At 42.0% G+C, this 25,045-nt stretch overlaps 1 protein-coding gene across 2 annotated transcripts in view; it reads left to right on the top strand.

The window, feature by feature from the left end:
- Positions 1–25,045, top strand: part of LOC147684820 (cytochrome P450 3A21-like) — a 265,486-nt gene that overhangs the window by 229,897 nt on the left and 10,544 nt on the right. For both annotated transcript variants that reach the window (XM_086940695.1, XM_086940694.1), the window contains exon 12: positions 19,344–19,506. In XM_086940695.1, coding sequence (XP_086796821.1) covers positions 19,344–19,506 — 163 coding nt within the window. The remainder of the gene's footprint in view (positions 1–19,343; positions 19,507–25,045) is intronic.

Here is a 25,045-nt window from a genome sequence, read left to right on the forward strand (position 1 = left end):
AACACAATAGATATACACAAATATTCTTCTTACACATTAACACCTCCTCACATTTGCTCTGATAATTCGGTGGTACCAGTTGTTTGTACCGCGCACTTCTTTACTTACAACTATGACATGTAACAGCACTAGTCAAAAATAGGCCAGTGAAGTGGTGTTATAATTATTGTGGATATTTTTTTTTTGTAATTTAGGAAACCGTTTAATACTCCAAGTATGTATTTTCAGCCACATTGCCATTAGTAAACCGAATAAACAAGTGCCCAACTTCCTCCGCATTGTCTTCAAGAAAAGAAAATGTTAGAATCCTAAAACAAACTACATTTATGAAAAGAGCTTCAGAAATGTGTAAGAAATAGCAGTTAGCTCCTTTAGTAATTCTCCATCTTCTGAAATAGGGAATGTCGTTGATTGTTTATTACTCTAAGCCCTGCTTCTGAGTCTTGTAGAGCAGAATTACTGCATGGAATCCAGCTCCGCCTCATTCTAAGTGGCCAGTGTTCCTGCAACTAATTTTACCAGGAGTTGGAACACTGTACCAGATAATACTGGGCTGTAATTCTGTCGGGAAACTTCTCATTAGACGTTGGCTACAGTGTAGAAACAAGCCTCTTTCCTAGTTTTTTTGGTATAGGGAGCAAGCAGGGATCCCACCTCCAGGCACTTTACTTCTACGTTGCTACCCTACTCCCCACACCCCCCTCTCTGCACTCTCACCACACACAGAGGTCCCCGTATATATTTACTACCAAAGTTAAACCCCCAGAATTAGGAATTCTGTGTGGTTTTATTACTGGTGAATCCAGTGCCACCCAATGATTCCGAATCCAATGTGGTTTATCTCGTAATTACACAGTACTGTTCTGGTGTTAACACACAGTAACAGCAATTCTGCAGGTGGACTTTGAACCCTGATGGTACTGTGCAAGATGTAATCAGGGCCAAAAAGATACAAATCCACATTTTACTGCTTTATGGCAAATATATTCTACAATATCTCCTAACCACCATGGCTTCTTCCTACATGCCCAAATACTTGAGTTACCATTCTTAACTCTCCTCCAAACATGATCCAATCCTTATAGCGTATTTTAATTGCGCTGGTTATAAACATATTGTTACGGTGTCACAAATCTCCATGACACCATTCAGTCATTGCTTGTACCTTGCTTTGGGAGCCCAAAGCAGCCCTGGCAATTTTGTCAGACCAGCCCCCCAGTGGGGAGGGCGGAGGGGGTGCAATTGCAAAGCACTTGTGCTTTTGCTACCGGGGGCCGATATTGCAGTACCGATGCAATACCAGCCCCGTAACAAAACTGGCCTTTATTGCTGCAAAACCGTCCCCCACCCTTTCAGCCTTCTCAGTATATGCCTGATGCCTGCTATGACCAGTCCCACCCTGTTTGTCAATATCACTAGCTAGTTGACTGCAAACCACTTGGCCCAGTTCAGTGTCCTTCAACATTACTGCTTAAATAATGAAGTAGTCAACGCAGATGCCTTATCCTTTTTATTCTGTTTTCACTGTGTATCTACTCCTTTGTATGCTATACTATCACACAATCACAGTAGCTTTGTACATCGCATAAGAATAGTGTTGGTGACCAGCTTTCTTTTCAATGCTCCTATATCCAATGTTGTACGGTCACAGGAGGTGATTGATCACTCGTATTTATGGGTCGATCAATATGAGATGTACATAAATATAACGGTTAAGTTTAAATTGTATTACCAATTATTCAGACTTAGTGTGATCCACATTTATCACAGCTGTTTATACAAGTAGCCATTTACAGCGCTGCGGTACAAAAGGGGGTGGTGATGGACAGAGCATCTGAACCAATCAAACACTCACACCCAGTCAACAGATCTGGGTTTAATCCATCATCGTTCTTTAGCGACCTTGCCACCCCAGTTCAGACAAGGCCATATGCAAATCAGTCTGACCTTGTGCCTCATGGGAACAGTCCAGCCCGAACTGCCAAGCCATGCCTTCCCTGGACCGGAAACAAGCTTCCGAGGACCAGTTTCTGGCATTCCAGCCGTCTTCAGCCCGGCTTGCTTGAATCCAATGGCAAAGTGAGCAAGGAACTCACGTCTGAGCATACCCTGCCAACTTATGGTGAACAAAGCGGTACAAAAGGGGGTGGTGATGGACGGAGCATCTGAACCAATCAAACACTCACAACCAGTCAACAGATCTGGGTTTAAGCCATCACCGTTCTTTAGCCGACTCTGCCACCCCAGTTCTGACATGGCTATATGCAAATCAGTCTGACCCTGTGCCTCATGGGAACAGTCCAGCCTGAACTGCCAAGCCATGCCTTCCCTGGACCGGAAACAAGCTTCCGAGGACCAGTTTCTGGCATTCCAGCCGTCTTCAGCCCGGCTTGCTTGAATCCAGTGGCAAAGTGAGCAATGGCCAAAATTTACAACAATTAATGATTATAGCAGTGGATAGACTACTAACATGTAAAGAGAACCAATGTCTTTAAAGTTCACAGCAGCTTACCATTTGTTAGAAAGCTGTCTGCGCTTATATTCGAATGGACTATTTCTAGAGCCGGAGCATGCAATGCGGTAATGAGTATAAGTGTTCAACACCCTAAACAACAAAAACTGGGAAGAAATAGTAACTACCCAGAACCCAGAAAAAATAGTGGTACTGAAGGTACTAGTGTGCAGTGTAACTACTGTTTTTATTAAGTTTACGATAGCTTACCGATTATTTAAGCGCTATGTGGGCGTCTATTCAATTTGTCCGTTTTAAAAATGCTCAGCACGCCAAGAGTAGACGAAAGGGTCCCCGCAGCATAGTCTGTTTCAAAGATACTCTGCACGCGGAAAGTAGATAGAAGGGTCCCACAGCATTCCGATCGGCAACAAGGGAAGCCAAACGTTGCTCGATATTTATATACCCGAAGCTAGAGAAAAGGCGCGTTGTATACGGGAAATGTAGACTTCATGACCCGGAAGCTAACTAATAGGATTGGACGATTGGAAATATAAAAAGGGGAAGGAGAGAATGTGCGTCTATGGCGGCCATCTTAAGGTTTCAATAAAAAAACTGAAATCGATATTAATACAGTACCATGAACTATGGATAATATGACTAGGGAATAAGTTGTGTCAGGTATATGTGAAACCATAAAGGTAAAAATGATTATCTCTAAATAAGAAAGGGATATATAGTCGATACAAGTGTGTCCAAAAATATTATTGAATATAAAAAATTCTTATAAAGAAGCTTATATACAAACTAAAGAGAACGTTCTCAGTAGATCAGCAAAAAATATTCATGACTGTCAAACTGTCTGACAGCTTGTAAATCTGTATAGTAAAGTGCCAATAAAGCCTTGTTGTGCAAGCTATACCCCCAAAAGTTCCAGGGGTCATCCACAGTTGTATTTTGGACCAGGTCCAAGGGTATTTCATTATTCATCCCTGTGAGGTAAGTGTTCAAAATAAAGATCCAATATACCTCTCTGCACTTAAGTATGTTCGTGCTTATAGTGCCAGAAGTTGTGTGAATTTTCTCCAAAATAAGCCAGCGTATGTCATCAGCACTATGTTTAGCCTCCATATAGTGCTTCACCAAAGGGGCTTGTACTTTTTGTGTGCAGATTGCTGACCTATGTTCTGATAATCTGGTTGACATCATGTGTGCTGTTTCACCCACGTAGCCTTTATTGCAGGGACATAACAATAAATAGACTACGTTGGTTGTTCTGCAATTAGTTAATGTCTTGGCTTGCAAGCTCACGTTGTTAAAGGAAAATTGCCTGGCTTCAAACGCAAATTCACAAGCCACACAGGAAAGGCACTTACAATTTCCAGTAGGTAAAGCCTGAACGGTAATGGAGGTTTGCACTGAATTTGGCGATTTAGTCTGCATCCTGGAACGTACAGCAAGATCCTTGAGATTCTTGTTTTTCCTATACGCCTATAAAGGTTTTGGTAACACGCTGTTTTTCGGCCTAGTAGCATTTAGAATGTGCCAATTTGTGTTAATTTTATGTTGTATCTTTACATTCATAGTTGAATGTCTCGGCACAAATACCAATCTAGGATTGGTCTCTTTAGGATGCGTCATAAGTAAGTGCTGTCTGTCAAAAAATCTCGCTCGTTTGTACGAATCACGTATGAGACGTTTCGGGTATCCACGTACTAGGAATTTGGTTTTCATTTCTTCAGCTCTTTTATCAAAATCCTGTACCGTGGTACAATTCCTGCGCAAGCGCAGGAGCTGACCAAACGGAATACTGTTATTTTGTGACTCAGGATGAAAGCTTGTAAAATGTAACAAAGTGTTACTGGCTGTAGGCTTCACGTAAAGGTCTACTTCTAAGCAGTTCTCTCTGTTTTGGATAATAATATCCAAAAACTCCACTTTATTATTGCTGGAGGTAGCTGTAAAAAAGATCCTATTATCGCATAAGTTAAGTCAGGAAACGAACGTGGTGAGCTCTTCTGGATCTGAGGTCTAAATAAAAAAGACATTGTCTATATATCTAGACCATGATGTTACAGACTCACTGAACGGAGCAATTTCATTGTACACAAATTGTGACTCATACAGAGCCATATATATTAGCCACTGTTGGAGCCCCCATGCTTACGCCCTTTGTTTGTTTGAATAGGGACCCAATAAATTAAAATGTGTTTTCAGTTAGGACTATACGTAAACAGTCCAAGACAAATACTATCGGGCAGTCAATATTGTATATTTCCATAAAGCAAGATACTGCCTCCATAGCTCCTGTTTGCGGAATGTTAGAGTAAAGGGCCTCTATGTCCATAGTGACCAACAATTGCCTATTTGCATTAAATTGAAGATGTTCTACTACATTTATGATCTCTCTAGTGTCTCTGATGTAAGAGGGGATCTGTGAGACAAATGGTCTTAAAATGGTATCGACGTACTTCGATAAAGTCTCTGTTACTGAAATAATAGTTGTAACTATTGGTCTGTAAGGGGGATCACTGCTGTCTTTGTGCATCTTGGGGATTCCATATATTGCTGCCATTTTGGGCTGTTGTATTTTGAGAAATTGCCACTCTTTTTCACAGATGAAATTCTTTTTGAGTGCCTGTGTGGTCAATTGGAGAATACTTGTTTGCACTCTTTTAGTAGGGTCTCTATATATAGGTATGTAATGTAATTCATTGTGAAGTAATTGCTCCATCTTCAGGATATATTGATCCTTGTCAAGGACAACTATCCCACCACCTTTGTCACAGCATTTAACTATTAGGTCCTTATTTTGTTTAAGAGCCTCAAGTGCTAGATGTTCTTTGCGTGTGATGTTAAAAGTGGGTGGTGGGATATATTTGGTTGCTGCTGTAAGTTTGTTAAAAACTACATGTTCAAAGATGGCTCTTTCAAGTGCCACCTGTTCTAAAGTGGGAAGGAAAGTCGACGGCGGCTTAAGGCCAGATCTATTTTCTGATTGTACAAAATTCTCATTTGTACCTTCAAAGAAATTTTGTAGTTGTGTATCGTCAGCATAGGACAAGGGTTCGAATCCGTGTGCTCTAATTACCTTAGCCAGAGGTGATAAGTATAGATTAAAAAGTGTGGGGCTCTGTATTGAACCCTGGGGGACACCCTTGTTGTTTTCCAGATATGCTGAGGAAAAGTACCCTATTTGGACCTTTGACCGTCTTCCAGTCAGATAGCTTTTGATCCAAAGTAGGGCTGAGCCTTCAATACCAATCTCAACTAGGCGTTCTAAGAGAAAACCATGTGAGATGGTGTCGAAGGCAGCTGATAGTTCGAGCAAGATCAGGATGGCGGATTGTCTTGCATCGAGGGTCAGCCTGATGTTGTCCAGGATCTCGAGTAAGGCAGTTTCAGTGCTATGAAACACTCCTGATTATGATGGGTCTAACAGCTTGTTGTCTTCCAGGTGTTTGCACAGTTGTTTATTCATTAGGGATTCCATGACCTTACCGAACAGTAGCAAGAGGGAGATCGGGCGATAGTTTAGGAGCTGTTTTCGGTCGGCGTTGTTTTTTTTAAAGATTGGTCTGATTATGGCCTCTTTCCAGTGGGCGTGAACGGTGGCGTGGGATAATGATAGGTTAAGAGTTTTAGTCAAGTCGGGAATCAGAGCCGGCGCAATTTTAGAGGGGAGGGGGCTGGGTCGTCTGGAGACCCTGATTTGAGTTTATTAATTGTGATGGCTACTCCCTCCTCAGCAAATGTATGGAATTCAGTAAGAACAGTGGAGTGGGGGGAGGATTTGTTAGAAGTCTGCTCAGGCGGTATGTTGGTTAGGGTCGTGTTGGTTGGTTGGGTGAAGAGTTTATGGATGTCATTGATTTTGTCATTAAAAAAAGATGAGAGAGCGTTGACCCATTCTTGGGACTCAGTAAGTGGGGGTTGGCAAGCTGGGGGGTGTGTGAATTCTTTGACTATTTTATATAACTCTGTGTGAGTTTGCTGCCTGGCTTATCCTGTTCCCTAGGTACGCTTTTTTTGCTGGAGCTATCTCGTTCATATAAAGTCTGTGTGTTGCTTTATATTGATGTCTGTCAGTTAGATTTTTATTTTTTCGCCATTTGTGTTCGGTTGTCCTGGCGGCGAGTTTGGTTGATTTTAGATTAGGGGTGAACCATGGGGAAACTTTATTAGGACATCTGGTTGCCTTCTTCGGGCCATAGTGTCTAAGGTAGAGGTAATGGTGCGTTCTAAATCTTTTGCTGCCTTGTTAGGATCGGTGAGCTGAGTGATGAGGGGGGGGAGAGAAATGAGTGGAAAAGGAATCTAAGTTGATCTTATTCCAAGATCTGCTCATTTTCACTTCTTTCCTGGAGTGGGGTTGAGTGGGGTTTTCAAAAATACTGAATGTGATTACTTGGTGGTCTGACCATAGGACAGGGAGCAGCTGGTTGACCGGAACTTTTGGTGAGTTTGTGAATAGGAGGTCTAGAGAGTGGCCGGCAATATGTGTGGGGCCAGTCTCTAACATTGTTAGCCCTAGCGCCATGGTTCCCAAAGTGTGCGCCGCGGCGCCCTGGTGCGCCGTGAAGGGAAGCCAGGGGCGCCGCGACGCCGCGCAGGATGTGGATCTGAGAAAAGTCGCGGTGAGACACTGGCACTGCAGCTGGTTCACCAATGGAAGCTACACCCCGGGACCAAACGCGATGCACACACGTGTGTTTCAGTTATGGTACTGCCACACAGAGCACGATTGGCTCTGAGTCACACGCAGAGCATGTGTTTCACACACGTCGAGACAGGCACCGCCGCATCATATGCAGCATGCATCTTTCAAGAGACAGGGTCAACTCGCCACGCATATGTTTCACACACAGAGCCATATGCAGCATGCATGTTTCAAAGCTCCACCTCGGAGTTAGGCATGGTTGCGCTGACTTGTTCCAGGGAGCAATAAGCGCTGCCGGGTTTCTGAGTCCGAGTCAAGTGAGGCTTTCCTAGAATCCCGTTTACACCCGGAGTGGGGGCACCAACCCCTTCTTCCAGAGACTTGGTGTGTTTGACCCTCAGAGTCAGGGACTGCGGCGGCGACACCCAGACCCACAGTGGTCCAAAGCCAAGCACTGCCATACATACATAGAGCACGTGGGATTCAAAGTATGTGACTGACAAAGGGCAGGGCATGCGTGGTTCACACTTTGTGTCAGGGTTTTCCCACACCCGAAGCACAGGCGCTTCACGCAGCGCTTGGCCCTGCCACACCCAGAGTTTAAGAGTTTCACTGTCAGGCAGGGTCGGATTGTCATGACGGGCAGTTGGCCTGTGCCCGAGGGGCCTGTGGCAGAGGCCAGCTTGTGGGCCGATTTTTTTAGGCTGCGGCTCAAGAAAGTCCAAATACCTGGGCTGGTTTCCCAGTAGAGCTCCAGCTTCAGGTGAGAGGTAGTCTGAGCAGGCCACATATTGGGCCCATTCATTGTTATTTGCAGAATGACAGTAAGGCGCCAGGAGGACGCCATTGGTGCACCTTCTTCCATCTTAGGCCCCAGTAGGTGTCAGTAAGCCTTTTGAGAGAGTTGTGTCTTTTGACCAGTGTGATTAACACGTCGTCAGTGTGGGGAGGACGCTTTTGTCCCCCCACAGCAGGTTACAAGGACCAGACAGACAAGCCTCAGGTGCCTGATGACAGTTTTCTCAGATTGAGGTTAGGAGTTTCATTCAAATACTTTGCAATGGAATAAGAGAAAAAACAAGAAACGCAAACGTTTTAAATAACTTTGCAATAAAAAAAAAATCTAACTACAAACGGCTAAGAAGAAATCGATCACCTTTTTCGGCATAAATGGTTGCGAACTGCAATTGTGGGCCACTATTTTTTTGTGTGCCCGGGCCGAATTTTCATCCCAATCCGACCCTGCTGTCAGGTTCTCTTTCCAAGTGGCTCGTTAAAATCCCATGTGGCCAGGTTCTCCCAATTTACCATAACCGGCCCCCGTCATTTCATAGGTAGGGAAATAATAGGGTTTTTCAGGGAGGGGAGAAGGGTGCAAGGCAGAGGGGAGAAGGGTGCATGGCAGAGGGGAGAAGGGTGCAAGGCAGAGGGGAGAAGGGTGCAAGGCAGAAGGGAGAAGGGTGCAAGGCAAAAGGGGAGAAGGGTGCAAGGCAGAGGAGAGAAGGGTGCAAGGTAGAGGGGGGAAGGTTGCATGGCAGAGAGGAGAAGGGTGCAAGGTAGAGAAGGGTGCAAGGCGGAGGTGGTGTAGGGTACAAGGGGGAGGGGGAGAAGGGTACAAGGTGGAGGGGGAGAAGGGTGTAAGGCAGAGGGGAAAAGGGTGCAAGGGGGATGGTGATGAAGTAAAAAATGTGCCTCCCCCTGAAAACATTTATGCGGATGCCCATGATCAGAGCCCACCTCACATAGGGTGCAAGGCAGAGAGGAGAAGGGTGCATGGCGGAGGGGGAAGGGTGCAAGGCGGAGGGGGGAAGGGTGCAAGGCAGAGAAAAGAAGGTGCAAGGCAGAGAGGAGAAGGGTGCAAGGCAGTGGGGAGAATGGTGCAAGGCAGAGGGGAGAAGGGTGCAAGGCAGAGGGGAGAATGGTACAAGGTAGAAAAGGATGCAAGGGGGAGGTGGAGTAGGAGAAGGAGAAGGGTGCAAGGCAGAGGGGAGAATGGTACGAGGTAGAAAAGGGTGAAAGGCGGAGGTGGAGTAGGGTACAAGGGGGAGGGGGAGAAGGGTGCAAGGTGGAGGGGGAGAAGGGTGTAAGGCAGAGGGGAAAAGGGTGCAAGGGGATGGTGATGAAGTTAAAAATTCCCGCCCCCCCGAAAACATTTCTGGGGATGCCCATGATCAGAGCCCACCCCCTGTAAACTTGTTGTAACGCCACAGAGCTCCTTGAGCCTTTCTCTAGCCTGATTACTTTTAGTGGGAGTGCTTTATACTACTCTATGATGGTGTTGTCTGCATTGAGATGTACTTTATAAGATCTTTGTGATTGCAAATAAAGTTTTATGATAGTGATGGCTACTCTCTGACTCCTTCATCACGTCTAGCCTTGATTCTTCATGTAGACCAGTGGTTCCCAAAGGGTGCGCCGCGGCACCCGGTGCGCGGGTGAAAAAATGGTGGGGAGCCACGGCCAACTACCAATTAGGTCAAGGGAGCCACGGGTCAAAAAAGTTTGGGAACCACTGCCCTAGCGCGTTAATGCAGGTGATAAGATCGTTGGTGTGGGGGTCTTGTGTCAGCTCACCGTGATAACTGGACATGTGGAGCTATGATGATCTCCATGAGCTTGGTGGCAAAATGTGTTTTATTGCTAGGGGGCGTGTAGAGGAGGGCGCCGTTCCATGATTCCTTGTTCTTCATATCTATGGTAAAGATGCATATTTCGCCCCATTTAACTTGATGGGTGTCGATGACAAGTAGCTTGATATTAGTCCTATGGACAATTGAAGTACCCCCACCTCTTTTTTCAGTCCTGTCCAGTCTGGACATGTTATAATCAGGGGGGATGGCTACGGCGATGTCTGGCATAGAAGAGTCTTGGAGTCAGGTTTCTGTGACAAAGAATATGTCTGGCTTTTCTGAATCTAGCAATGCCCAGATTTCTAGTGTGTGCTTGGGAAGGGATCGAGCATTGCAATATAGACAGTTGAGGAGTTTGGGTGTTTGTAGGGAGTGTTCATTATTCATGCACTTAACGTTTCTGTGTGACTTTGTGTGTTGGCGACTGGGTGGGGAGGAGTCCTCGATATTGTGGCCGTTGCTAGGGGCGGGGGGTTCCCCTGTGGGTGGTGGGAGGCTGTGTTTAGGGAGTGGAGCTCCAGACTCGTATATTCCAGAGTGGCCATGTGCGGTGAGAAAGGTCAGGGCGAACTGGGCAGAGGGTCTGGCATATGGCGACGGTCAGGTGAGGATGGGCTCAGACGGGCTTGCCGGCATATGAGCAGGGAGTGGGCGGGACAGCAACAGCAGTGTGTGGAGCGCTGACCTTGCGTTCCAGCAGGAAGTGAGTGTTGTTGGCGTTTAGCCCCTCCGTGCAATCGACACACGCCGCTACGGACCAGGGGACACCAGGGGAACAAGTAAGAAAAGTAATAAGAGCAGTTTGGCAGGAAATGTTTTAAAATTAAAGTGCTGTTCAATACAGTACGAGTGACAATTTGTAAAAGAAATACTTTTTAAAATCTAACAAAGTCAGTGCTGCCTGCTTTGTAGCAGTCTGAGTGTCTCACTAGGGATTCAATCTGGCTGTGCACGTCCGCTTAGCGCACCTTCTGATAGATCCACACAAACACTCCCAGTCACAGACACTCTCATACCCACTCACAGACCCACTCAGACACCAAATCAGACACTTATGCACCCACCCAGACACCCACTCAGACAGCCACTCTCACACCCACTCATGGACCCATTCAGGCATGCACTTACAGACTCATTCAGACACTCTTGGACTGACTCACAGGCCACTCAGACATGCACTCACAGACCCACTCAGACACTCACATACCCAGTCACACACCCACTCAGACACTGACACACATACTCACAGACTACCTCAGACACTGACACACACTCACACATCCACTCAGACACTGATACAGCTACTCTCAAAACTACTCATATTCTCACACCCACTGACAGACTCATTGAGACACTCTCACACCCACTCACAGACCCAGTCAGACTATCATACACCCACTTGGAGACCTACTCAAACATTCACACACCCACTCATACTCTAACACACCTACTCAGAGATCCACTCTGACACTAACACACTGACTCACTGACCTACAAAGACAGTCCTCCTCCCACTCACAGATGCACCTAGACAATAATTTGCCCACTCACAGACTCAGTCAGAGATTTTCTCACCCTCTGAATGAATTGCTGATGCTCTATATTACAGATACATGATAGCCTAATACGGTTCATATTAATAAATTCTGTCATTATGGGACACTTTATCACTTGAAGATGGCACCCACGAACTGTGAAGTAATAGTCCGTGACTGATTTTCATGTAGATGTTGAATAGGAAATGCACAGCTGATGTAAATATATAATATGGCGGAGCATCCGTTTGTGTAAACAGTTGGAAAAAGGCGCGAGCCGAAATGCGACCTGTTCGTTTTTCTCGGCAAATAAAGTGCTGAGTTTCACCCCTAACAGAGTGCGGTCTCTTCACTTTTTGTGAGGTTTGGAGCTTAAATATTGATGTGGTACTACCGCCACAGATCGTTGACCGACACCCGCTCCTGAGTGTTCATTGCGACATTTGGGTGGAACGGAGCGGGATATATATATATATATGCACGCACGCAAACTGCAAACTGCAACTCCGGTCTCCCAGGAACAGAAAGTCAGCACGAATCCAAATATGAGGCAAGATATTATTTATTTAGGTAAAAAGCAGCAAACTAAACTGACGCATTTCGGGCAGTTGCCCTTGTTCACAGTCAAACATTACCCACAATGCCTGGTTTTTTAAAATGCCAGTGCTCACCATGTGACTTCAATAAACATAGATAAAATACTACTACGGTATATTTGTGCGTCACCGAGTGTATGGGTTGCTTTTTTTTATAAATACATACTCCTACTGTTTAATTCACATAGAAATATAAAAGCTGATATGACTGAATAAATTCATTGAATTGAAGCAAGATTGTATCTGCATAAATGCATAAATAAGGTCAAAACAGTATAATGTCATTAGTGCAAAGTTGATGTGCAAAATAACGCAAAATGTAAACACCTCACTCTGTGCAAAACAGGGAATTCAGTTATAAAAGTATAAATACTTAAAAACTTCTCAATACAAAATTAATCGTTATTGTAAAAAACTGCCTTATGCGAATGTTTAAAATATACAAAATGTAAACTTCCACACTTTGTGCAAATTGCGCAATATAAATACTTCTACCGTTAAGACCAAGCAAACAATATTTACAATCCTGCAGGGACATCTATAAATGATGGCAACCCTGTATCTCCAAAACAAATACTTAGGGACATCTACTAATGATGGCAACCCAATAGTTCTCATAAGTCCACACCATCTAGTAAATCTCTATGTTGTGACTTAAATGTGCTAATAACACCATAGTACTATGTGTTAAACTCAAAAATGGAAAGTAATATAATCCATTCTAAATCAAAATAACCCCCAGGGCAAAGAAAAATAATAGGAAAAAATGACTGGAATAGACAATGAGGGGTGACGAAGAACTTAACAAGCGGCCTCAAGGAGCAATAAAGCAACCAAGTGGGTGGATGGGCTAGGATATAGATATATCTCTGATCCTAATTACATGCACCAGCCTATAAGAAGTGATATAAATCTTCTGTGGTGTTAAGCCCATTCGGTGCCTTAGTATCTAACTCTAATTACATTTTCGACTCAGTTTGACGTAATAACTTATCCCTGTCCCCTCCTCTGCGTGGTTGAGTAACAGCTGTCAACATATATATATATATATATATCCTCAAGAAATCACGCGCAGCTCTGCAGCGTAACCCAGACCACACCAGCAGTACTTTTAAAATTGTTTTATTTAAAAAGATTAAAGGCATAACGCATTTCGAGTCTAATGACTCTTCCTCAAATGCCATCAGATGCATCATTGGGTTCGTTTAGCATTTGAAACAACGTAACTTTATAGACATTGAGAAGGGACCAAGTCCAATTTTCCAATTTTAAAGGGACAGTTCAGTCTTTGTATTTTTTCTCTGTCTCAATCACCGTTTTCTCCTCCAAACTGCAAGGTTGAGTACCAGCTCTTTAATTAGGTTCCTATTGACCCCCCTCATTGGTTTTTAGTTCATGTTTCCTTGGCAGTGAAATATTTTGTCTTCAACTTCCATTATACGGGACTACAATTCCCAGAATACTTTTATGCTGCCCTCCGCTTTCTTTGCTGGATTCCCAATGTTTATCTTGGCAAAACCATGCTTCATACACTGTGTCTTGAGTGCAAATCATGCCCTTAGAAGGAAAGTTCCATATCTCAGTCACAGTGCGTGGACGCAGTCTCGCTACCATGGTGCAGCTTACTTCTTTTCCGCTGTTGAAAGTACGCCGTGCTTCGGACAATTCCTCCGCAAATCCTAGCTGCTGACAAAATCCATTCACTTAGCTGAGGCGGGCCTCACCAGGTGGCCCTTCCATCAAAACTCTGTTTCCGCAACTTTCGCAGCCGGGGGGCACTCTTTAGGTAAACTCCATGCTCCTGTTACTAACTCCGACATGATATATATATAATATATATTTGCATTTGCACTTTGCTTGAAATCGAAAAAACTCTAAAAAGAATAAAATCGTTATCAAAGGAGAAACAGATTCTGCTGCCTTTCTGCCCTGCTCAGTGCTGTCTTCCTTTGCTCTCAGTGAACAGTGTGTGATGTAAAGGAGGGTTACTGCGGGATATGAGCATTCAGTAAAATATGGTGTCCGACCATGAAGGACGAGCACCCAGATGTGGAGCGGCTTCCTGCTTCCTCGACTGCATTGTGGCATGTCCCTGAAATGGAAGTTGGTTCCAGTCTCCATACTGCAGAAACGACAGATGTCAGGAGCCAGCCTGTGACGCCTAGCATGGTAGAGAGCCGATGGGTTGAGGATTGTGTTATTTTCCCCTGTGCGGTCCTCTGGAGGGTAGGCACCTGTGTGGATGATCGCTGTGTCCTCGTCCCCAGAGCAACCTTGGACGACGTGCAGGTCACGGTGAGTGGCTCCTTCTCACAGAACAGCACAGTCTTGGTGGGACAGTACTCCGGTTCCTTGGTGATGCAGTCCAGGGGCAACCAGTGTGATCATTGTATATGGAGTGCCCCAGTCACCCAAATTATCCAAACAGCAAAGAAAACAATTGTTGGATCCCGAGTCTTTGAAACGAGTAAGGAGCAAGACTTTAAATCAATTATGTGCATTTTGGGAATTTGTATACCATGAAGGAACTCCAATTAAATTACAAATACTGCGAGTGTTTGACACAGCAGGAATATGAAATACTTTAACAAATGCAACAAAGCGACCTAAGCTCGAGAGGAAGATTAGTGAACAAAGTGTTTCAGTGAATCTAACACTTAATTGCAATTGAACTACAATAGGATAAAAGCATAATTGATGGTAAAAGCTGGAACAAATAATGCATAAATAATTTTAGGGGGGGGGCAAACCCATTGCTAGTCAAACTGAAATATGGAATGCACAAGAAACTCTAAAAAGGGTGACTCAAGTCCAACAAGGGAATAAAAAGTGCAAACGTTCAATAAAACGGAACAGGGCAACTGAAACACCACAACGGGCCATTAGGGCATACATAAAAAGAGGGAAAGGAAAGAAGCTACTCTTGATTAACAAGACCCATATAGGAATTCTCTTGTGAAGGGAAGGAATAAGCCCCTTCTGTGCTCAGTAGTATCAACTCCCCCCACATATAATGGCGGACAGGCGGAGTACACAGTAACAGTTTTTGAAAGAAATGTTTGATAATGAAGGTGGAACTCCTCACCAAACTAAGCAACACACACCACACGGCTCAAATGCCACAAGCACACCTAAACAACAGATGAAGGAAATGGATCAAGTGAGAATCATGAAGATTATTAAGTGGTTAGAAAGCATGACCTTAAAAAAGTATCTGGATGGCAAACGCATCCTTAGGGGTTTGAGGGTTTTTGTTCTCCCCACTTTAAGTGACCTGGACCCGGATCTCCTCTCTCAATGACATACCGGCACAACGGAATGCTCTATGTAGCTCATAAACAGTCTCAGAATACATGCTCAAAGGAGGCTGGCGCAAGCAATGGAGAATGCCAAAAGCTTGAAAAAATTTGAGGAATCAGCCGAGGGCACCAAATTATTTAAGGAACTTGAAAAAAGGCTGGATAAAGGGGAACAAAAAGTGCAGAATAAGAAGATAAGAAAATTCCAGCTTGGTAAGATTGACTATGCCAAAGGGCGAGTCTACACATTTGCCTCCAGGTATGATGCCAACTACAACAAACAATCAATGGATCGGGTCCAGGTACAGCAACAGGCTAGAATGTCAAAGGAAGAAAATTCAGAAATCAGCTCAGGGGACAAGGGACCAACCAACAGTTACTAAAGGATGGGGAGATACGTCTCCTTCAGATGACTATGCGGGGTAAAGGCAGAGTGCAAAACAAAAGAAAGAACATCAACAACAGAGAGGAGAACATCAACAAAAGAACAAGTCAGAGCCGCAAAAGGCAGTAGCAAAAAAGCACAGATGCAACATAATCAAAAGAATGAATGAGGACTTCAGTACCCCAACAAAGGATAACCTGGTCATCAACTTGTCATCCAAGGTTTTGAACTCGAAACATCTAATCTACTAAATAAAAGAATTGACATTCTGCCCCGCATCAGGCATGGACCTAGCAACAACAAGTGCCGATCTTTATAAATGTTGTCATAAATTGAAATGAAAAAAACACTTTATCAGTCAACCTCCAGGGATAGTGGAACAAGAGACTTCAGACAATCTGACACCCTTAACCATGAGTGACATTACATCCCTGTGAGCACTCTACCATCTAGAAAGAGAAAATATGGAACATCATACTACCTTTACCCCAGAAGAAATTTCTGATGTACAACTATGTGAATGGATGTCCATTGATACAAACGTGTCAATCAGCAGCAACTGCAGGATGCACTCCAGATTCTGCCCCCAACTACCAACTGGAAACAGAGTGGACATCTTTCAGGAATTAATTACAGTAAAGCTATGTTCCATATATATCAAAGAGAAGAAAGACAAAGGACACAGGGGACAAAACCTGAGCAAGGATGATCATTGGGCATTAAAATATCTACAAAAGGATAACAATATTGTAATCAAGCCCACTGACAAGGGAGGGAACATTGTGGTTATGGATTGTCAAAAATACTACCAGGTAAATAAAAATACAATTGAATGATTTAAATACCTATGAAAAACTTAAGACGATCCAACACCATGCATCATGAGAACTTACAACAAGATGCTTGTGAATTAGCAAATGCGAGGTTTGCTGGATGATGACGAATTCTAATATCTTCTAATAACGCGACCCACCACCCTAACACTATACATCCTACCTAAAGTGCATAAAGTTTGGATAATCTACTGGGACGCCCAATCGTCAGTTCATGTGGCTCCCTCTTGGAAAATACATCAAGATTCATTGACATCTTTCTCTTTCCATATGTAGAGAATCTACCCTCATACATTTGTGACACTGTGGACATCCTAAAACGCATCAGAGGAATACCATGGAAGGAGGACTATATCATGGCCACTGTTGATGTGATCTCCTTGCATCCATCCATCAATCATGTAGATGGCATCAAAGCCAGTGAATTTTTCTTGAGATCACGCTCATTGAGTCTTTTTGAGCATACACAAATGATTCTAGAAATTATTCACTTTTGACTCCATAATAATGTGTTTGTATTTGACAACAAGTTTTACAGGCAAAGGAGAGGGACTGCGATGGGTAGGTTTTTCGCGCCTACGTATGCCAACTTAACCATGGGTTTCTGGGAAGCCGAATATGTCTGGTGTAAGAAGAACAGGGCTATAACAGACAGAGTGGTATTTTGGGTGCGTTATAAAGACAACATATTTTTAATTTGGGATGGAGCCGTGGAAGAACTAGTAGTCTTAAAATCATAATGAGAATGTTTTCCATCTGAAATTCAACTTTACCACAAGCCAACAGGAAATCGAGTATTTAGATACATGAGTATACATTAAAAATAAGAAGATCTGTACCACTTACTACTGCAAACTAACAGCTGTGAGTGTCCCATATGGTGAATTTTTATGGGCCCAAAGGAATTACTCCGAGGAGGATGAATTCATGTCACAATTAGATATAATGTATGCCAGATTTCTCAGAAGGGGGTACCCTACAGTTGTCCTGGATAATGCCAAGACATGAGCCATGTACAAGAGCAGGGAAGATTTGCTACACCCTAAAAAACTAACTAGCAAAAATGAAAAAAAAGATAACGTGATTTATAACACAATTCAATACCTCAAGCGGATCAGTTAGAAATATCCCACAACAACATTTGAAGTTACTCAGACCAGTGTCTTAACCCCTTGCTTGCTCATGATGGCCCTCTTCATACGTCACGGTGGGCGTGTGCGGAGGACGGCCGCCCACTTTTCAAAATGCCGCCACAGCGTGAAAATTCGCAGCTCATGGAAGGGGTTAATAGTCCATCCTCTCACTCTCCCTTCTCTATGTTTAGGCCTTCACACCATAATGAATTTTTTAGGACATTTATGTGAGCATTGTGTGATAGAGTTCTGCTGAACATTCATGATCTGATATTAGCACAGAGAAAAATTAATCCAACATGTATTCTTTATTTTACAATGATGACAGCAAGTGTGTTCTTTTCAAGCCATATTGTGTCCTATGAATGGTAATCACTCTTCAAGGATCAAACATTTCACAAAGTGAAATGCAACTCGAATCCATCTTGGAGCAATACAATTATATTTGGTGATTTTAATCATGAGATACTTTACCAGGATTTTGAATCCCAAGACACCTATTTTGAATAGATATCAACATGATAGTGCCGATCTGTATATTTTCTGGACATTTTTATGGGTAATGTCATATATTACAAAAGACACACTATTGGGTACTTTAACATAATTGTGATATAATATGTACTGAAATCTTACTCACACAGATATCTGAATAATGGTGCAATTGTATGATGTGTGGCTTTCTAACCACTATAATACTCTTATCAACAAATGAGAGCAAAATTGTACATTTTCCTTTAAATTCTGATTTTAATGGTTATGGGTGGGACCAGTAGAGTCCCTATTTACAGACACTCTGTACAGCACACTCTATGATCCCGACGATGGCCACAGCCCGAAACGTGTTGGTCTCTAGCCCCAATTTGCACTTTCACTTTGCCTGAAATCGAAAAACTCTAAAAAAGGATAAAATTGTTATCAAAGGAAAAATAGATCCTGCTGCCTTTCTAACCTGCTCTGTGCTGTCTTCTAGGGCCCTCTGTGAACAGTGTGTGTTGTGAAGGAGGGTTATGAGCATATAGATAGATAGATAGATAGATAGATAGATAGATAGATAGATAGATAGATAGATAGATAGATAGATAGATAGATAGATAGATAGATAGATAGACAGACAGACACACACTGGAGCGCTTTACATGACCCCCAGTTGGGCACCAGTTACATTATATAAGGACACATATACCTGTGAAAATAAATGTGGTCAAATAGCATTTTATTTACATCACTTTTACTAATCAACACATATTCAAACATTTATTACTACATTGAAAAATAAAAATTTGAGATTATCATCAGTACAGCGAACGTGACATCGTAAAAACACTTTTTACTGCCTCACAGAAGGAAGGAAACACTTTATATATAAAGATCTCTTAAGAGTCAGGCTATCTCTTGAGTGTGATTGTTTTCCTTGCTGTGCAAATCTAACCCTGTGTTTATATACATTAGTTACAACAACTACACATGCCATGGGATAAACCACATATGAAGATGCACAGAGAATAACATTCTATTTATTATCATTATCGATGTGGGAGGGAAGGGGCATCATGATCCACCCAAGGCTTCGCCCCTTGTCAGTCGTGCCTCCTCCCCACACTTAAAGATAGAAAATAGCATATTAGACTCAGCACATCTGTTCATATTATTTAATTTTTTCATTAAGGTGAACCCCAGTAAACACGATTATAAACAGCAGCAGTTAACCACATCATTCTCCAAAACGTATCATAACACCCACACCCCATATGTAGCAGTGCCTCTTAAAAGGATCTCACTGTGGGTTTCATTTTTTCATCCCATTTTGATTTTTCCAGGTTCAGTAAGGAGAACAAAGACACCCAGGAGCCATACACCTTCCTGCCCTTTGGAAGTGGACCCAGGAACTGCATCGGAATGAGGTTTGCCCTTCTCAACGTGAAGGTTGGAATAGTTAGCCTGCTGCAGAACTTCAGCTTCCAAGTCTGCAAAGAAACACCGGTGAGGAACCAAATTCCAGCATAGCATGGCTTTCTTTTCTAGGAATTAGTCTATTGAAAAAATGACTCACTCAGCTTGAGTGCTTGTGTCCAATTCACAAAATAAATTTAAAATAAGCAGTCACGGGTCTGTGGTCTCACATTGTTGAAGGATTACAACTTTTTGGAATTGTAAAGGTTTCAAAATGTAAGCCTTGGAATCTATGGGATTTGCAGGATTCCATACCTACTCATCAAAATGTTATGTGAAATCCTCTCACAAGTGTGGACATTTGTTTGCCTATTTAATTGTACAGGTTGTGCTGTTATGCCTGGTGAGATGCGATTGCCTTGGCGCAGTGAAACATTTTCACTTTTGGAGAAAACTCTTACCCCACACCCCACCATGTTTGGGGTGTTTTTCTACTTTCCCCCAAGAAAAGAGATGTTCTCATTCAATTGGCCTAGACCGCTCACTCTTTTGAGTGGGATTTACGCACACACATTGTGCACTAATGTGGAATGCAGCATATAAGTGCAGGTCATCTTTTGCGAATACCTTGCACATGTAAATTGAGCACCTATGAGTCTGACACACGTAAATGGTATCAGAAACAATGAACTCATAGAAAACAAATATTTCTAGAAATGCAAATTTGGCACTTTCGTCCTCCTTTGAGTAACTGCTTTCACCATTATTTCATAGGTGGACAGTTTCCCACATTCTATCTGCCTTTCCAGAACTCCAGTTTTGTGCAAATCTTGTGGTTACCAAATACACCATATTATTTATAAATATACGAAGTGGAGGGACACTTGATATTAGTAATGCGATATACCTTTCCCAAATTATGGACGTACTATGAATAAACACATTCCAGTTGTTGCTTTAATATTATCAAAATAGGATGATAATGCTAATAGAAAACTTACATTTTAAATCTGTGCCCAGCATTGTAGTGCTTGTAAGATCATACATAAACCTATTTTTAGCACAACAACTCTTCATCTTGGTTAGTGGAGAAACTCCAGAATTTGATCAAATTAAATTCAATACTTTATTTTGGCTTTATAACCATAAACGTTAATGCAACATACAAACAATAAGCAAGCCTGTTATAATTAGGAATAAAGGTGATTAAAACAGATTAAATGATCAGACCATTATTTCATAGGTGGACAGTTTCCCACATTCTATCCGCTTTTCCAGAACTCCAGTTTTATGAAAATCTTTTGGTTACCAAGTACACCATATTATTTATAAATATTAGAATTGGAGGAACACTTGATATTAGTAATGCGATATACCTTTCCCATATAATGGACGTACTATGAATAAACACATTCCAGTTGTGGCTTTAAAATTATCAAAATAGGCTCACGATACAAGGTATTGAACTCACATGCTAACAGAAAACTTACATTTTAAATCTGTGCCCAGCATCGTAGTGCCTGAAAGGTCATACATAAACCTATTTTTAGCACAACAACTCTTCATCTTGGTTAGTGGAGAACTACAGAAATGATCCCTGAAAGAGTGGTCTTAGTTCATACAATTATTTTATGTCCCTTATATTAACCTAAATCTCCAGAATTTGATCAAATTAAATTCAATACTTTAGTTTGGCTTTATAACCATAAACGTTAATGTAACATACAAACAATAAACAAGCCTGCTATAATTAGGAATAAAGGTGATTAAAACAGATCAAATTACTTATATTAAAACAAAGATGTAAGTCAATACAGCATTTACAGCCGATGGTTCCAATATTCTACATCACTAAACTAATAAATACAATTTTGTTTATTCTATGGACTTCAAAGTGCCAGTGTATCTCTTGCTTGATAACCCTAGTCCAAAAGCAAACCTTCCCCTATGGAGTCGCCTTTAGCTAGGTGGCTCTAATTCTCCATGCCCATATTAAGTATCTGGACACACTGAACACATTGTTCTTCTTTGTGTCACATCTAAAAATTCAGGAAACTTCCCAATAATGGACAACTGCTAACAACTTACATACTGGAATGATCAATTTCTTGCGAGGCATGATGTAGGTGGGACGGGAAGAATAAAAAGGGATCTATAAATTCCTCTCTCTGCAGACAAAAGAGGCAATTGGGAGTTGTGTGGCCGTTTATATCCCATATAGAGCTGAAGGAATTTTAAGGTAAAGTGCCAAGTCTAAACTTTATGTACCACGTTTTGGCCTAAGCTGGTTGTAGTCTGTCTAGAAATGGCTTAAAACAAGGGCCACTTTCATGACTCAAAAACATCTCTGTTAGACTCCTCACTTTTGGTACTTCTATATTTGTTCCAGGCTACTTTCCAATTAGGTTAAAGAAAAAGGGGTAAGCCTGTGTCCTTCAGAACCTGGGTATTTATAGTTAAACAAAAAATGGTTCTGTTGGGTAAGACCAATTGTTTTGAAAAATGCTCATAAATGCAATCTACAACAGGCGCTCCCTGGTACAAGTCCAACTTTGAGAAATAAATGCTCAAAATACAAGGTTGTGCGATCAAGAGATTATATTGTAAAATTTACCACAGAATTCAATCATTTAGTATCTGAATTTGAATCATTCAAGGATAACTTTCAATGCATGAAATGACTGTCAGAAAAAGAGAAATAGTGTGACTTTTTTGTGAATAGTGCTGAAGTGAGTGAGAGAATATACGGTGTAATAAACATTCCTATGTTCAAATATATGCAAGTGTCGATTCTATACCAATGATTCCTAGTGTTCCTATCAGGATCCTGGTGGTTCTGGGCTTATGATGTTCGTCGACGTTTCGACCCTGATGCGCCCCAGTGGGTGGTCGCGGCGGGTCTTTCTCAAGACAAGCAGATGACAAATGTAGTTTCAGACTACGGACTTCTGCAATCGGTGAGAGGGACTCTGCACCACCTTGAACGCAGATCGATCTTGTGCAGCCAGATATGATTGGCCACTGCGCCGCTTTTGATTCAGGTTGAGACTCACTGGTCTGAAACTACAACTGTCATCTACTTGTCTTGAGAAAGACCCGCCGCGACCACTCAAATCCAATAGATTAAAAGTTTTAATAAAACCCCAAGATCAATTATTTTTAAGACCAGGTTGAATTGAAGTGGGTTAAGGGGGTTTGCTTCGAGGGAATTAAAAAGTGACCTGATAAATTGATTTTCTTCACTACTAAGCAATGTTGAGTCAGTTCACTAGCGGACCTCTGCGCCATGGCAGACAGAATATTTAAGGGGCCCATTAGTATGGCGGGCGGGTTGCCCCCGCCAGGCAAGCGGTGGTCACTGCTGGCCTGGCGGGGGCAATCCGCCCGCCATCCGCTCTGGAATGACCCCCCGCCATATTAGTACGGCTGGGGGGTCCGCGGCAGACGGAAAGACCGTCTGCCGCTTTGGTGTAAAAGGGTTTATATGGTGGCGGAGTCTATCAGACACCGCCAGCCAAATTAGCATGGGCTTTAAACAATGCCTTTCCGTGGCTGCAATGCCGCCACGGAAAGGCATGCAGAGACTTCCTGCAGGGGCCTGTTGCGGGTCCCAAGGGGCTCCGGGGGGGAGGGTGTGCACATGGGGAGTACCTATGGTACCCCCCAACAGTTCCATGCACAGCATGGCAGGCACCGAATGGTGCTTGCCATGCTGTGCATGGAAGTGCACAGCATGCTTTTTTGCGATTGTGGCGGGTGGTGCGGTGTGCACCGCCCGCCACAATGGTAGGAATGCAGGATGCACCCGCCACTGTGGCGGGCGCATCATCATGCTGGGCACGGGACCCCCACCGTTATGGTGGGCGGTCCCTCTCACCGACAGGATGGCGGGCGGGCAAAGTCCGCCCGCCATCCTAATGGGCCCCTTAGTTGGAAATGTCGACTTACACAAATATAATATCATGATTCAGAAATATCGACAGCAAGAATATTGTGGCAAAGAATATCGAATTTAACCCCTTGCATGCTCGTGACGGAACCTTTCCGTCACGAGCCTCTGTCGTGCTGTGCTGGTGACGGAATGTTTCCGTCACGGCCCGGCTGCCGCGCCTGCCCGGCGCTGTTTTCACGCCTGCGCTGAGGGTTCTATTAGGCAGCCGGGGCCCTGACGGAACCATTCGGTCGCAAGCACAGTGCCACCGCGGCTCGTGACTGAGTGGTTCCATCACGAGCATGGCGGCGGCGCGCCGACCCCCCTCCCCCTAGCATTGTGGCGGAATTACCGCCGCAGCCACGGGGTTAAGGTAAGAAATATATATTTTTTTAAATATAGACGTCATTAATATTGTTTGCAAAAATATAGATGTTTAAAATATCGATTTTTTAATTCGTGTTATGTATTTTATTTTATATTTAAAATGTATGTGATGTATGTTTTTTTATAAGTGTTGTTTGTTATTTAATATATGTGTTACATTTTTTGTAGTTATTAAATTATTTTTTTAATAAAATGTGGCATTTGTTAGTTTGGGAGCTGGTTTGGGTTTATAGGGGAATAGGGTGGAAAGCAATTTAATTATAATACATTAATGATTATTTTTTATTTATTTAATTTAGAATTTATATAGTTAAGTGGTTGAAGTAATTTATTTGTAATTAAATATTAATTGGTTGTTAATTAATATTAATTCATTGATAATTATGGTAATTGTGTCATTTTTGTAGGTATGGGTTGTGGGGTTTATGGGGTAAATGGTGGGATGTAATTTATTTTAAATAATTAATAATTAGTTCTTATTATTAATTAATTGAAAGAAAATTAATTACAGAAATTCTGTAAGTAATTTTAGGTGCAGGTTGTTGAGTTTATAGGGGTAAAGGGTGGGCAGTTTTTTTGTTTAATTAATTATTAATTCGTTGTTAATACTAATTAATTAATTGAAAATTAAATATGGAATTTGTGTAATTAATTTTAGGTGTGGGTTGTGGGGTTTATAGGGCTAAAGGGTTGTTTATTTTTTGTGTGTGGGTTTTATTGTTATAGGAGTACACTGTGGGGAGTAAATACATGTTACTTGCTTTAGAATTAGTTGTTAAATACGATTAGTTTTTTAATTGAAAAGAAATTTTAATTATGTAATTAATTTTTTGTAGTTTAACTTTAACTGTGGGTTGTGGGATAATAGGGGTAAAGTGTGGGAACTAAAATAATTGTTATGAGTTTTTTTTTAATTAATAATATTTCTTTAATTGGTAATTAATTATGTTATTTGAGGAAGTACATATTTTTTAATTTAGATGTGTGTTGTGAATTCTGTGGTGTTATAGGTTAGGAAATAAATAAAGTAAATGGATGTAATAATAAATGTTTTTGTTTCTAAATAATTCTTGATAAAAAATATTTACATTTTTGGAAATTGTTTTTAATTTTATTTAATATAATATGTGTAGGTTTTCGTTATATGTATTTAATATTATATTATAAATATTTTTTACATTAAATATATTTGTATTTGAAATGTTAACATAGTTATATATTTTTTTGTTTTTTTTTGTTTTTTAAATGTTTTTATTGGTGTTAAAATTTAGTTTATTTTTAATTTTGAACTGACTGAAGTGAGAATATCAA

The sequence above is a fragment of the Lissotriton vulgaris genome, chromosome 10 (genome assembly GCF_964263255.1).
Source record: "Lissotriton vulgaris chromosome 10, aLisVul1.2, whole genome shotgun sequence".
Classification (NCBI taxonomy): Eukaryota; Metazoa; Chordata; class Amphibia; order Caudata; family Salamandridae; genus Lissotriton; species Lissotriton vulgaris.